Below are 16,610 nucleotides of genomic sequence, written 5' to 3' on the forward strand. Positions count from 1 at the left end.
AATTAATACGGAAATTAAAGTAATAAGGTCTCTCTAGGTGAGAGTGCTTAGTGTTGGTAATCTGCTTTGTTAGCGAGATCAGCCGGTTATTACTGTGTGTAATTAATGTATTTTTTCTTCGATCCCTCAACTAATGAGGATTAATTAAGTATTTATAGCCTTGAGAAGCGTGCCACTCTCTAGGTTTAAGGTAAACCTAGGGCTGATCGGGCCTCTAGACTGGATTGGGCCTTGATGGCCGGTTTTCCCATTTGGCACGGGTGGACACGTGGCGTGTCTCAATTGGTCCGCAGAGGACGAATCTGTGATTGACACGTGGCAGGCTCCTATTGGCCTACGTGAAGGACACGTGGCGGAACCTGGTTGGTCCACTTGTCAGACGGTGATTGGAGGATAAAAATCCCCTAATCAAAACCGTCTACTCAATTTAGTAAAATAACCAACAACTAACAGACAATTAATTGCGTTTACACAACCTTTCTCCCCCTCTAATCTCAATTCTAATTCTTTAAAAAAAAAAAATCTCAATTCTAATTCCCCAAACAAACATAGAGAACACTAACTATTTCTTTCCTTCCTTGAGTTACCGCCATCTCTCTAACTCTATTTCCTCTAACTTTTCCATAAAACTCCCACCAGATCAGATAAATAAAAATAAGGTGAACTAAACAAGTCCTAACAACCAATTAATCGCGCTTACACATCCGTTCTCTCTTCCCCACCCCCCCACCCCCCAATACAATCTTTCGACTAATATCTAGCTGTTGAAAATAAATATTCGTTTTTGAAATTTAAATTAAGGAAAATTATCATTTTTATATATTTTTTTTGGCACTATTTTGATCATTTGTATGAAATTTGTACTAAAAATGTTTATGACTCAAATGACTTGGAAGTCCGCAGTGTAAAAAATTGTCATGCCATGGGCCTTATTTCCGAGATCCATGCATATATTCTTGAATAAATGACCAAATTTATTTAGGAGTATTAAACTGAAACAAACAATGTAAGACCTTGTTCACTTCACCTTAAAAAAAAATATTCAGTAAAAGTAATTTCAGTTCTATAAAAATAATTTCAGTTCAACAAAAATAAGTTCGGTTCAATAAAAATAAGTTCAGTTCAGTAAAAATCAGTAACTTTAAAGAAAAAATATAACAGAAAATCAGTAAAAATTAATTTATGTTCAGCAAAAATAATTTCAATTTAGTAAAATTAATTTCAGTTCAGTAAAAATATTTTAAGTTCAGCATAAATAATTTAAGTTCAGTAAAAATAATTTTAGTTCAGCAAAAATAAGGTGAAATGAACGGGGCCTAAGGTTGCACTTTTGCAATCAAACCGTCTACTCAATTTAGTAAAACAACCAACAACTAACAGACATTTAATTGCGTTTACACTCTCTTTCTCCCCCTCTAATCTCAATTCTAATTCTTTCAAATAAAAAAAAAAAAAATCTCAATTCTAATTCCCCAAACAAAAATAGAGAACACTAACTCTTTCTTTCCTTCCTTGAGTTAGTGCCATTTCTCTAACTCTATTTTCTCTAACTTTTCCATAAAACTCCCACCACATCAGATAAATAAAAATAAGGTAAACCAAACAAGTCTTAACAACCAATTAATCGCACTTACACATCCGTTCTCTCTCCCCCCTCTCTAATCTCAATTCTAATTCCCCTAACAAACATAGAAAACACAAACTCTTTCTTTCCTTCCTTGAGTTACCGCCATCTGTCTGACTCTCTCTACTTTGACTTTCCCATGAAACTCCCACCACCTCTTCTCTCTCTCCTCCTCCTCTCCTCCCTCCTCCTCCTTCCACCACCGCCTTCCACCACCGCAACTACCACCACCTTCTCCGGCGAAACCTCATACTTCTCCTTCCTAATCTCAACCAAAGGTTTAAACTTTCTCAAAGACTTGCTAATTTCCAAAGCAATCACCGGTTTAACCCCTCTTCAAATCCCCCAAATTGATCAATCCATCCAAATCCCTTTTCTTGGGAATGTCTTTGTTCGATTATCCAACATCTCTCTTCACCAAATCAGGGTTTCTGATTCCTACATTACCCCCGGAGACTCCGGTGTTGCCTTTATTGTTTCCGGGGCTACAGCTAATATGAGTTTGGATTGGTATTATTCTTATTCTTCTGGTTGGTTTTTTCCTTTGCACTTTTCTGATCACGGGTTTGCTTCTATTCAGGTACTCTCTAATTTTTGGTTTTCTGCTTTTGGACCTTTTTTCTTTGATTGGAATTGAATTAATTTGTATGTATACTGTATTCTATGTTGATTGGTGTAATTGTTATGATACTGATCAATTATCATGCCTGCCTGGTAAGGCGGTAACCAAGCTTGCTTGGTGGAGCTGGTGGGGAACTCACCTTGTGACAAGTTCGAACTCCAACAACTACATTTGTTTGGGAGTAGGAATTTACCTCCCCTTTACTCTCAAGCATCGTGGCTGATGGTCCAGTAGGGTCATTCTTCTTACCCAAAAAAATAAAAATATGATTATCATGTCCAGCGTTGGTCCTGTCTCCGGATGGCGGAGCTTGGGGTGGTTGAGTCCATTTACATTGGATACATTGATGACTATAGTATAAGCCTTTGAATGTGGAATTTGCTGCCTTCTTTTGTTTTTATTGGAATGTAATATTGTATCTATTATCGATTGGACTCAATTTTTGTGTCCTTTGACTCTTTTCAGCCTCTACTCAAGTTTTAGTGGGAAGTGGGATGGTGGTACCTACCGAATCACTGATTTATGGATTGAAATTTGAAGTATTTGTTACATTTGCATCTAGTCTTGTTTACGGCTAAAATGGTCTCAATGTCTCATAGTAGTTTCATTCCTCAGACCTTGCTTTATTATGAATACAGATAAATTGTTTTGGGAAACTTTTCTTCTAGTTGTGTCCATCATGTTTGTTTGAAACATTTGAGTGTGGGATTCGTGACTCCAACATGTGGCCCATAAAAAGTGTAAGGTGAGGTATTTGGTCATGCTAAGCAGATTTTTAGGGACCTTGGGAAAACACTTGCAACACTTTCTATCTTTCAATTCATGCTGTATCCACCAAACAGTCTTCCTCTTGACTTGAAGTGTGTTCTTAGATGCAATGAGCTCCATAATTAAACTACCTTTATATCAGTGTATAAAAAAGGCACGCCTAGGAGCTGAGGCACTAGGCGATTAGGTTAGAGGCTTAGGACGTCTTTTTTGCACTAGGAGAGGTACATTCAATGAGGCGTACACAAGCAAATTTTTTATATTGCTTTTTACCGTGCATCTCACTTCAAAGAGGCACATCAGGACCTTTATCGCCTCATTGCGCCTTGAGTGAAGAAGAAGGTGGTTGATGGAGGAAGTCAGACAGTTATCTTAAACTCAAAATGATTGAGAAGAAAGTTTTTGGACCTCAAAATAGAGGTTGGAAGAAAATTAAGGAGTAACTGATATCATATTCTTATTATTCTGTTTATGATTTGACATATGTTGATGGGTGATCATTTATCTAAACAATCATCATCCTTTATGTCTTCCATTTTGGGCCAGTCTACTCACATCCAAAAAACATCTTTTGAAGTGGACTTGCTGAACTTTCCTGATTAGGTCAATTATCTAGTCCATACAACTATATGAATTTATGACTAGTACTTTCATATTGATTATTTTGTAAATATTTGTTATTTCAAAGGTAGAAGGGATGCAAGTAGGCCTCACCTTGTATTTAGAAATCCAAGAAGGAAGGCTGAAACTGTCACCTGTTGAATGTGGTTGCTTTGTTGAAGATCTCTCTATCAAATTGGATGGAGGTGCATCTTGGCTTTATCAAGGGTATTTATCTTTTAACTTCTTCTGGTGAATGGTGATATATTTAAGTGACATTTATCCATCATTTATTTTCATGTACATCAAGATTTATTTATCAAATCATTAGCCATATGATAGATCTGTGTGGCGAACAACAATGATAACAATATCATAGTGTTGATCCCAGATGGATGGAGTCGGTTGCAAAGGCCAAGAAGACATTTACATGATTTGTTAAAGCAAATCTTTCGCATCCATTCTCCCCAATCAATCCAATTGTTTTCAGGTCCTGTTTTAACCCCTTTTGTCCAGAACATCTCAAGTCCTCCCTTTTTCTTTTTAAAATCTTCATTTTCAATTCTCCATTCTATGACCCAGCATTTTCTGATGTTAACATTGAACATAGCCCAATCACCATTGTCGGTTTTTTATCTTATCCAATGGCACTACAACCATATATCTTTCCAATGGAGATTCTATCTCTTCTTGTGCTATCAGTGTACCACACATCCACCGTAGTATACACAGCTTTTACATATATCTTCTGTACATGACCTTTTTTGAAGGCTGGACTTTCCGACTTGTATTGTAAGTTGGACAAACATGCTAAGAATCAGATTAGCTTTGGATAGAAATCATAGAATTAAGAGGCTCCATTACCTACCTTTTTGGTAGTGCGGTAATGGAGTTGGGGCAGAAACATATGTGAAGATGAGGGGTTGAAGATATTTGATTGAATAATTGGAAAATAACAATAATAGAGGATAGTTACAAGCATTTGAGAGCATTGTTCTCTCACAAAATGTAAAACCAACCACTATTATCTCTTGAGTAATGTACAACATTCCCTTTATCTGTCAATCTGCTATATTTTAAAGGTGCAAGGCAGAAAAGGTCCCCGGAGCCTAAGCGCAAGGTATTAGCAAGATGTGGTAGTCTAAATAAGTGAATTAAAATACCTTATTGTGAATTGAAAAAAAAAAAAGAGAAAAAAAAATAGAGAATAGGAGAGGGAGGGAGCAGCTACGCGACTATTTCAAATTATCAATTTGTATGGCACCCATTACCCAGATAAAAAATAAAAAAGAGAAATAAAGGAATGAAGAGGAACAACACTAAGATCTTTGTAGAGGAAGTGATAGCAAATGAAGAAAGAAGAAAAGGAAGCCAGGAAGAACGATGAAGAGAGAGAAAGAAAAGGGTGAGGATGGAGTACTAACCTGAAAATGCTTCACTGGTGATCACCATATTTGATTCTTGAGAAAGAGGGTGGACCATAGAGGTTTTAAGAACTCTCTTTTTGGAATTTGGAGTCAATTGTGAAACGAGTTTCTGTTCAAGTAGCTACGTTTTGGAAAGTCATTCTCCGTTAACGTCTTCCACAATCTATATTTGAGAGTTACTTATTGACTTGTCTTTGCTTGAGAAAAAGGCTGATTACACTTCTACTCTATGATTGCTGGCTCTCTACATTAAAATGTATAAACAGCTCTGCTTCATCCATTATTATTTTGATGAAACACTTTTCTTTTCACTTTGACCACTAATATCTTTGATTATCAATAGGTAAAAATTATAAAAATCATATTTTAAAATATACACTTAGACAAATCTAACAAGATCCCAACACGACTGTTTTTGCTTATGTATAAGTCAGCAAAATTTAAGAAACTAAAATATGTGATTAGTGTAAAAATAGAATTGTTTCATCTAACAATAAATGGAGGAAGTATATCTTTGCACCAATGCCAAAATATTGATTGATATGTAACAAATTTTCAACTTTTTGAACTGGCATTTCCCGAGTATTAAAGGACTGTTACATGTCGGATAATAAAGAGTTGATGTGACCAGTTTAAAATTAAATTTGCATCAGTTCTGAGTGTTCTGATGATTTTAACTTTTCACTTCTTTACTCTCCCAAGGCTTGTAGATGTTTTTGCTGGACAAATTGAAGCAGCAGTGGAGGAAGCTATTACCAAGAATCTTAAAGAAGCAATTTTAAAGCTCGCTTTGTCTCTTGAAAGCTTACCAAAGCAGATACCAGTTGATGATGTTGCGTGCTTGAATGTCACTTTTGTAAATGATTTAGTCCTGAGTAATTCTTCAATTGGATTTGATATCAATGGTTTATTCACTCGAAGAGATCAAGCATTGGAAAACAAATTCTACAAGGACCATTTATTTCATAAAGAAGGTTCCTCCACTCCAACAGATCAAAAGTGGAAATTGAATCTCTATGAGGAGCATGTGCAAGCTTTATCTTGTCAGGATTCATCAAGAATGGTAGGAATATCAATTGATGAAGCCGTCTTTCACTCAGCTTCCAACTTGTACTTTGAGGTAAGCTCAAATTTAGATAGATTCATGTGTTAATATTCAGCTTTTGTTTTCCCTTTGCATTTCTTTATGTTGAATAGCGATGAAAACCTTGTGATTTCTCATCCCGGAGCTTTGAATATGACTTGAACACAGAAAAGTGAGCATGTATATATGTTGATTTGAGCTTTCTACGATTCTACTTATGATTGTAGAAAAACTAATTTGTCATCAAATTGTTCTGAATTTCTTCCCAATGTCAATTATCATTGATTACGCAATTCTTACAATTTCAAATACACCTCAAACAAAAGAACATTAATTTAAGTTAACAGATTGAAGTTGTGAAGCATATAAACAATCAAATATGAGTGATGCCCTATCAAAGGGGTGGCCTATAGCAAAAACTTAAGTTAAGACCTTAGCTCCCGTGACTGGAGTTGTGAAACTTAATGAAAATACCAGTGAATGAATGGAGTTCAGAGACAAAATGAGATGAGATAAATCATAAAAGTGATGTATGGCAAGTGTTTTTCATGTGCAGATTGGTTATACATATGAATAGTGGCTTTGCTATGCATCTAGTGTGTATTTTATGCTAACATTTTGAAATGGCTTGAGTCAAAACAAATGAAAGCAAGGAAATCTTCTACGTGATTACAGATTTTGTTTCCAGGATGAAGACAATAATGACAGCATTTTCTTAATTCAAGGGGATTTTTGCCAAGCCATTAAAATGTTTAAAAAAGAACTTCAATGATGTTTCTAGAGTATAAATTCCAAATACTAAACAAGGAGGGAAAATGAATGATTTTTGTATATTGACTATGATAGTATGATAAGGGAATATCCTCTTCCCTAGCAATAACAATTTGATCTTTGATATAAGTAATTACTACTTTCTTTTTGAGCTTATAAATTAATTTCCACATTAAATTAAGGGTGATTTTATGTGTGATTATAATCATTATATAGCATAAAAGGTTTTAAACAGCATAGGGGCAGTCTTTTCATTTAAAAGTTAAAGCTTTTTGGCTGATCAAACTTATTAGATATGTATTTGTGGCTAGGCAGGTTATTTGCAATGGATTGTGGATAAGATACCAAATCAGGCTCTCCTGAACACTGCTGGTTGGAGGTTTATTATTCCTCAGCTTTATAAGAAGTACCCAAAAGATGATATGAATTTGAATGTCTCTTTCGCTTCTCCTCCAGTTGTAAGGATTTCCCCCAAAAACATTGACATTATAGCCAATGTGGACTTGATAATTGACGTCTTAGAAGGTGGGCAAGTAATACCTGTTGCATGCATTTTACTGGTTAGTTTTTCCAACTTGGGCTTATTAGCTGATTATTTGTATGCTGTTTGTTCTATAGCAATTAGTTTATTTTATTATTATTATTATTATTATTATTATTTTTTTTTTTTTTTTATTTTTTTTTTTTTATTGTTTGACAGTTGTAGGTGCATGACCTATTACTTGTATGTCATATGCATATTGAAATCTGTTAGTTGCGTAATCTGGCAACCATGATTATAAATATAATGTTAACATGATGCTTAAGCACAGCTGTCATGAGCTAGTGTGATGTTTCCTTGAGCTACTGTATCTTATGGGGCTGGAGAATTCAAATGGGCAAGAGTAGAGCTTCCAATTTTGGCAGGCACTTTGGTTGAGATTGTTTTGATTTAGATCTTAGAAGCTCCTTTTTGTTGTTTAATGGTGTTTGATAGTCGTTACATTTGGATTGAGGGGCTCTTTAAGGCTTTAAGCTAATTGGTACTTAAGGTTGTGTTGGTGAAGGGGGGGGGGGGATATTGCTGGAGTTATGACCAATATGCATAGATCTTTAGAGGGTAGGTTTTTTTAGTTTCATTTGGAGGACATCTAAATAATTGATTATATTCTTAATAATTGGATCCAAATAGGAGTGTAGTTTTACACTTTAAATGACCTGGCAGTTTTCTTAGTTCTAGTTCAGAGTATGGCTGCTTTAAATAAGTTATATGCATAGAGGCTTTTTCAGTTTCATTTGAAGGACATCTAAGCAAGTGATTATAACTCTTAATAACCGAATCCAAATAGGGGTGTAGAATTATTGAGTACTACATTCTGTTTTGTCTTTGTGCTTAATAACATGTGAATATGTAGATATCTTTGTTGCATGTGAAGCGTAAAATTCCTGTCTGTATCAATTTTTTGCACTTTCTAGATTAAGCATTCAAGCTTATTGATCATTTTGTTGAGAACCTATAATTGGAGCCATTGCCTGCACTGTCACATCAGTTGCTTTAGCTGGCATTTTATTTCACATCACGAGTTATGTTCACTTCACATTGTGTATTCGTCTTAGGAAATTCATGCTTCTGGCTTTGTAAGAATAAGAGGTAATGATCTTGGGGGCAAGGTAAAAGTGGATGATTTCAAAATGGCATTAAAGTGGAGTAAGATTGGTAATCTGAAGATGTTTTTGATACAGGTAAATGTCATTCAACTTGTTTTTACAGTTTTTAAAACAATTGTTTGCTTTCTGTTTTTCCTTAAGGTATTTGTATTTATGAATAAATAGTAGTTTCTAATGTATTATAAAAATTGCATCTATTTATTGACTGGACAGATATCTAGAGGAGATGCAAACCTCTATGAATATTTGGCCCTAACTTGACAGATTTAGTCATTTTGTAGATCGAAACTTCATAATACTGAATATTGATATTGTGGTGTGTGCTAGTCATAAGCGTTCTGCTATGCTTCTACTTTAGGATCTCGTTTTGTTTTTGAAGATTTAAAATTTGAATTGAATTTTGGGTATCCTAAGATCTACATGACTACGAGTATAATGCTAGGATGACTGAAGCTTTTAGTCTGCATTTGGGACTTGACCCGTTTTTTTGTTTGCAGCCTGTTATACGGACAGTGGTTGAAACAGTTTTCGTACCATATGCCAATGCACGTCTTTGGAAAGGGTTTACATTGCCCATGTTTCATGGTTTTACCCTTGAAAATGCCATAACAAATTACCTAGACTCCAGTCTCATTGTTTGCAGCGATGTAGCATATTCGGAGTCGGATGATCATGTCAGGCTTTGATACAGATATCATAGGATTTTATGTCAATTCAGAGTCAGAGGAATTGCTATTTGCTGCAGTGTATGGGGGTTACGGGGAAAGCTGCATACATTTAGATCCTGTATACAACCATCTGGGAGCCTTGCAGACTATGTAACCTAACGTTTGTGTATGAAAACAGAGGCAGCTTTGCTCCTTGTACTTCATATACGAAGTAACATACTGTATATATGGGTATGATTATATGATCAAGCTCCGCGAGTGTAATTTCTGTGTGTTATATGTAAATTATGCATAAGCTTTGTTCTCATAAAAAATTAGCATGTTACAGTTCTCAGTTCTTCACTAGAAGTACCATTATCAAATTGTAAATACACTAAATGCTATGGAGTATCATTTGAAATTTTTTGGGGTAAATATATAGATACTTTAATTTGGCAAGTTTTGGCACCAAACATTTGTTAAACCTTACTCTTTTCAGTTTCGAAAAGACTGAAACTTTTAAAGTAGAATACCTTGGACTATGGCTGTGCACGGCCCAAAATCAGACCGGACCAGGACCGGAATCTCACACTTTCACGTACCGGAGACTGGACCGACTGGAATCTCACACTTTCTGTAGTTCATATTTTTAAAATAAAAATCTCCAATCTTTGAATGAAACCACACTCCAACCTCATTGCAAGAAATCATAATTCACATAAACCTCTGCATCATATGTACAAAATCTTGGATATTGTTTGATCCGCTATTTATTAGGCAGTGGACTGTGCCCGCAGTGGCGACTGTGGTTGCAACGAAGAAGAATGATTTTTTAATGCCAACCTCTGAATTATGCTCTATTGCATTGCTGGTGTCGTTTCTGTTCCAAATGATTTATTCCCTTCGTTTTATATATGTTCTTATCACTTTGATCAATTTTGTTTCACAAAAAGATTGTAAGTGAGGAACAATTTGAAATGGATGAAGGAATATTTTTTATGATTCGCTACCATTTTTTATGCTAAGTATAGATGATTGTCACTGAACTCTATTGACGGAGAAGTGCAAATAAGAGAAGGTGTAGGCAAAGAACGTGAAGTGTTGTCAAAGATGCCAATTTAAAGTTAATGGAGTCAATAAATTGAGCTCATTTATACTTTGTTTCGTACTCCCTTCGTTATTATTTTATCTTTCCACTTTTGTTTATTCCTTTTATGTTCATAAATTTTATTCACTTTTTTCGCTCCTTATCCCACCACATGGTCCACATAAAACTATACAATAATATCAGTGTTTCTAAACAATTTTCTCTCTATAGTTTACTGTAATTTGGTAGTTCGTACATACTGACATGCATAGTAATTTCAATGTTTGATTTTGTATTTCATAAATGATTTTATCTTATTTATTTTATTGTAATGCGACGAGTCTATACATTCTTTGGAGCATGGCCGAATCCTCATTTGCGCATGTGAATAGTACACGAAAATGCAAGTTGCTCGGACGTTCGATATAATTTTAAAGTCAAAAATTTATATTTGGATGTCAGATCGAGCGTTCGATATCTGATGTGAAACTTATAACACCCGAATTTTTTAATTCGGTTCATAAATATCTTTTTTAGTGTTGTCGGTTTGGTCACGACGATGGTTTAAGTACCCAACCCATGCCTTTTAATAGAATCCATATATGTTAGGTTTTATTACTGTTATTGATTACTCAAAACTAACTAAAATCAAAGGCAATATGAATAATGTAAATATTCAATTTGCGTCCATCTAACTCCATCAAAATTAAAAAAAAAAAATTACTGAAAGTCAAAGGAAAGAGAGAGAAAGTAACCTAAAGCTATCCTAGATAAAGCAATTATTCACTAAATTTTTAAAACCTTCTATTTCCTATAAGTATTATGCATAATGTAAGAAAAATATCAAAGTTTGTATATACTAGAATAGTATTAATTGATCTTATATAATATTTTTTGCCAAAAAAATATAAATTTTATTGATCCTACGTAAAAAAAAATTTCATTATATTCATTAAAGTAGAAATTTTTACAAAATGTTTCCACTATCATATAATTGACGGATTGTTTAGTAGAATATAGAATTTATTTAGTAAAAAGTTACAAGTTACCATAATTGTGATGATCTTTTTAGTAAATCTCTAAATTCTAATATCATATATAATTAATTGAGTATGTTTTATATACATGATGGCATTGTTAGTAGAATATAGTATACATGACGGATTGTTACCAATCTTACCATACTTACGATGAACTTTTTAGTTAAATCTTTATATTATGCTATTTTTATTTACGCATATAATAATTACTACAATTTTTATCACATGGATCAAAGATGCAAGCCATATAAAACAAACAATTATTGAGTGATTTGAAAAACTTGTGAATGAAGCTCAACTTGCACCATTTTTAACTTTGAGTAGGGAATTTTTTTTTTTAAAGTATAGGGCAACTGGTTATACTTACAAAATCAATTTTTTTTAATAAGACTTCAGTCAAAGATTGTGAAGAATTTGGACAATCCTTACACGGATTGGATTTAGTCCGTTTTCACAAAATACTTGAAAAACAGTTAAATGACATTTATTTAGTCGGTAAATTTCAGAGTTAGAACCTGAAATTTCATAATTACATTCATACATGATTAGAATATTTAATGAAATAATGACATTGAAGACCTCGTCATAAACGTAAGTGAATATAACAAAAAATACAAAGGTAAGATAAAACAAATACTAAAATTTTTACCTAATTATTGGTTCATAATTTTAAGTAAGGATGACAGTTGGGCGGTGCGGGGCGGGTGCGTGTGCCCCCTCCCCCATATCCGCATTTGCCAAAAAAAAATTATACTTGTGACCTACCCAGCACCTGCGATAGGTAAAATTTTAATACCCACATTCGCCTAAGCGGGAGACCCACATACACCCCATCCACCAATCGTCCGTCTTTTATCCGCTAACCTAACAATAATTGTTTAATAAATTTCCTATAGAACATGTCATTATGCTATCTTTGAATTTTTGTAAATACATAATTTAATTATATAAGTAAGTAGTCAATTTGTATACAAATACAAAAAAAATTACATAAAAATTAGTGGTAGTAATAAGTTGGCGGGTAACTGGGTGGGTAAGCGGGTAACTAGCGGGTAGGCGGGTGTGACATCAAATCCACTGCTTATTCGCTACCCACGGTGGGTATGACTTTTGTACCCATACCCACTTACTTATCTGCCAAAGTTGGACCCATACTCACTTCAAATGAGGCGAGTACGGTGCGGGACTCGCATTTTTATTAGGAGCTATATATGTTAGAGCGTAATTTTTGATTTCCACTATATCATTATTATTAAAATTGTATTTTGATAAGTAAATAATACATATAAACTTATTATACCGTGCAATTGCACGGGTACTATACTAGTAATAATTCTAATTCAAACACAAACTTGACAAGCTAACCCAACCTGACTTAAACTACGAACTTGCAAGTAGCCAACCCCTTATAGCCAACGATAGAAAACCCCTCCAAAACCCTGTTCTTTCTCCCTCTTCCATTTTCTCCATAACCAGCATACAAAAATGCAAGTAATTCTAACAACACCATCACCAACCAACACTCCACCTTATCTTCACACTTTCAATGACCCCATTTCACCATTTTCATCCCCAATTCAACCTCACTATCTCTCTCTAAACTACAAACCAAAACTGGGTTTGGGTTTGGGTTTGGGTCGGGTTGAAGCAGTTAAAGGGTCTGGGTCTGGTGGTGGTACTGGGTTATTCTCTGCAATTGGGCGTGCAATTGAAGAAGAAGAGTACAGAAAAGCTAGGGCTGAAGTTCAGAGAAAAGGGTTTGAAATTGAAGGTTATTCTGTTGAAGGTTTATCTGTTGGTGGCCATGAAACTTGTGTTATTGTTCCTGAATTCAAGGTTGCTTTTGATATTGGGAGGTGCCCTTTACGCGCTGTTCATCAGAATTTTGTATGCATTACTCATGCTCATCTTGATCATATTGTAAGCTTCTATTTTATCCCAATTTTATTTCACTTTAAGTCAATTTATTGTGCAGGTTATATACCCTTTGGATTTGAATTGAATTGGATATTCATTAGCTGTGAAATAAGTGTTAGACTTGGCTAATTCTTGTGTTGTTTAGTTGATAATGATACGAATAAGATGGGGTCGACTGCATGAACCAAGATTTGTCTGTAAATGACAGGCACTCATTTCTCCTTAAATCCATTGAAAATCCTGAAAAACCATTGATTCATTGTCTTTTGCTTCTCTTGAGCTACTCTCATACTTCTCTTGTTCATTAAATTGCTATGTTTTATTCGACCGGTAATGTGGTAAACTCCTCTATGATACTTGTTAGCAAGTAATTCAGATATAGCTTGTTTGTTGAGACTGTGGGTTGCTCATGGCTGTGTGAAATGCTTCAAAACCATTTTTTGGTGACCTTTTCATTACTTGGATTGATTCCATTTCTTTAAATAACTTGAGAATTAAAGTCATGTGGTGGTCTTTCATCTTCAACTTAGTCGACGTGTTATAGGGCTGATGGTTGTGGGCTTCTAGTTAACCCTTTAATATGGTGCATATGTATGCTTTATGATTGAATATTAATGTCCCTATTCAAAAATTCTTGTATTTAAGCTTTTGTTCCTTGTGTTGCTTGTGGAGATAATCGTTTGACTTGGTGTTTTGATCTTTATAGAGTTGATGATAGCTCTAGACATCTAGTTTATAATCTTGTCATTTACTGACTCGTCTTTAAGATAAATTGACTATGTTATCTCTGTTTCAATTATCCGAAAACATTAAAGTTATGCGATTCTGTTGTACCGTTTCTTGGTCTAATTCTCCTACCAAGGTACTTCAAGTGATAGTTCCTTAGAACCTGGTACATACTACGTATTAAAGATGGAGACTAAATCTGAAAGAAACATAACTTTTATGGTAATTATTAGGATAGGAGACATTAAGATTGCAAGTTAATGAATTTGTATCTAAAGTTGAGGTTAGTTTATGTTTTACTTAGACTCTAACTCCTCTTTTCTTAATGAAATATTGTCTGGGTTTCCAGGGAGGTTTACCAATGTATGTAGCAACTCGAGCTCTTTATAGCTTGAAACCACCGACCATCTTTGTGCCACCTAGCATTAAAGATGATGTAGAGGAGTTATTCGACATTCATAGATCCATGGGCCAAGTGGAGCTTAATTTCGATTTAGTAGCTCTTGATGTTGGTATGTAGATTTAGTGAATTTGCTTCTGCATATCTTTCATTATACCTGTCAGAATTTCCCTTCCCTTATAATCTATTGTACTTGTGGTGAAGGGGAAACATATGAATTACGGAACGACCTTGTTGTGCGACCATTCAAGACTCATCATGTTATACCCAGCCAGGTATGCTTTACTTGATCCATTTCAGCAGTCTCCTTCTCAAGCAGACTTGTAACCTCCTGAACTTTGGCAGTAACCTGTAGCTTTTCAGTAAATTTTAACCCTCTTCGAATCATATGGCTAATAATTCTTTCTAACTTAATGTTGTGTAATGTCAATTGTTAAAGTGCTGGCCAATCCGTTGTCAGACATGCTAAAGCTTTATAATTTTAAATCTAAATTATTTTTTTTGGTATTTCCAGGGATATGTTATATACTCAATTAGAAAAAAGTTGAAGAAACAATACATTCATTTAAAAGGAAAGCAAATTGAAAAGTTGAAGAAGTCTGGTGTTGAGGTTAGTTTTTGTCATGATTTTCCTCCTTCCCATTTTCAGATAGTATTTTGACTCTTAATTTTCTTAGATCACAGACAAGATATTGTCTCCAGAGGTGGCATTCACTGGAGATACAACATCTGATTTTTTGCTTGAGCCACGTAATGCAGATGCACTGAGGGCAAAACTTCTTATTACTGAGGTAATTGTCTTCACCCTTTTCTTTTAGCAACCTATTAATTCTTTGGCTTACTCGCTTCTTGAGCTATGTGTCTGTATATTATGTACCATACAGTTCAAATCAATTTCTCAATTGTGTACCATGTACGATTGTTCCTTCTGTCATTGATGCAATCATGAAATTGTTGTATACATGTACCTTTGATATATCATCTCTCTCATCAAGATTACTTTTAACAGGCAACTTTTCTAGATGATGGATTTAGCGTTGAAGATGCACGCGAGCGCGGTCACACTCATTTATTTGAGGTACAATGTGCATGCAAAACTAACTGCCAACTCTCTTTGACCTTCCAATAAATTTGAGAATACAGAACTGCAAAATGGAATTTTTGTGCAAATGTGTAGTAAAGTCCATTAACAAGCAACTTTTTGGGGATGTGACAAGAAGCTGTCCAAAAAAAAAAAAAAAAAAAAACCTCCTTCAGGTTCATTCATATTTGCATGGCAGTAGAGGGAACTTCTTTTAGAACTTTAAAAATGAAGGGATCTAAGTTATTAATGGTGATTTTTAGCATCTATATTGCATGTGTTTTTAAAGGATGTCGTACTCCAAATACTAACAGAAATAAAGAAATCACAAGGAGGAGGGAATGTTAAAACCATATACTTCGTATATATTTTTTTTTTTTCAAATCAGACCAATTGGAGGGAGTAATTATCTGTTGCATTCAGCTATTTCGTTTTGAAATCCAAATTTCTGAAGTATGTTTTAACTGCAGCTTATTGAACATGCCCAATGGATACGAAACAAAACTGTTATGTTGACGCATTTCTCTTCCCGCTATCATCTTGAGGTAATCACTTTGCAAAGTTTGCTCTAAAATGCACTCATTTAGTTGTTTGCATCCCGGCTTTGTAACTCTGTACGATTTTTCATACTGGAGCCATTATAGACCAATCTTAATACAGCTAAATATTCTCATCCTTTTTGTGTTAACTAATCTTTGAGATCCTTTTCCCCCAAATTTCAGGATATTCGTCAAGCTGTATCGAAGTTGCAGGCCAAGGTATCAGCAAAAGTAGTCCCCCTTACAGAAGGCTTCAAGTCTATGTATTCATAAACTTGGGAATGAATTTGTTTTTAGGGCTTTGTAATTATCCCCATTGTAACTATATAATTGATGTTTTAGAATTTACTAATCAGACACTCCCCTTTTTTAGCTGAGTTCTTTATCTGACCCCATTTCAGTGGGTTTCTAAACTACTTTGTATTTTATGGCGGTGTTAACTGTTAATTGTATATATTCTATAAATATAGTAAATGGGGAAAAATAGCACCATGTAATGGTCCTTGTACAAAGCTTTTTATGCATTCAGAAGGGAAAAATATTCAGGTATGCGAACTAAAGACGAAAAGCCCAAGTGTTGGGACCAACATCACAATTCGCAAGGGTTAGCTACACGATTTGCTCTTATAC

General features: G+C 34.6%; 2 protein-coding genes across 2 annotated transcripts; both read left to right on the forward strand.

The window, feature by feature from the left end:
- The first annotated feature begins 1,239 nt into the window (after window positions 1-1,239).
- On the forward strand, window positions 1,240-9,649 carry LOC110691881 (putative BPI/LBP family protein At1g04970). Its single transcript, XM_021868852.1, has 6 exons — window positions 1,240-2,204; window positions 3,703-3,842; window positions 5,744-6,161; window positions 7,208-7,456; window positions 8,493-8,618; window positions 9,041-9,649. The coding sequence occupies exons 1-6, from the start codon at window positions 1,764-1,766 to the stop codon at window positions 9,227-9,229; spliced, it is 1,563 nt and encodes a 520-aa protein (XP_021724544.1). The 5' UTR covers window positions 1,240-1,763; the 3' UTR covers window positions 9,230-9,649.
- Window positions 9,650-12,705: 3,056 nt separating this feature from the next.
- LOC110691883 (tRNase Z TRZ2, chloroplastic-like) lies at window positions 12,706-16,548 on the forward strand. The gene is made up of 8 exons (XM_021868855.1): window positions 12,706-13,237; window positions 14,310-14,472; window positions 14,565-14,635; window positions 14,875-14,970; window positions 15,038-15,151; window positions 15,370-15,438; window positions 15,912-15,986; window positions 16,164-16,548. The coding sequence occupies exons 1-8, from the start codon at window positions 12,803-12,805 to the stop codon at window positions 16,251-16,253; spliced, it is 1,113 nt and encodes a 370-aa protein (XP_021724547.1). The 5' UTR covers window positions 12,706-12,802; the 3' UTR covers window positions 16,254-16,548.
- The last annotated feature ends 62 nt before the right edge of the window (window positions 16,549-16,610 follow it).

This window comes from Chenopodium quinoa, unplaced genomic scaffold, assembly GCF_001683475.1.
Source record: "Chenopodium quinoa cultivar QQ74 unplaced genomic scaffold, ASM168347v1, whole genome shotgun sequence".
NCBI classification, from domain to species: Eukaryota; Viridiplantae; Streptophyta; class Magnoliopsida; order Caryophyllales; family Amaranthaceae; genus Chenopodium; species Chenopodium quinoa.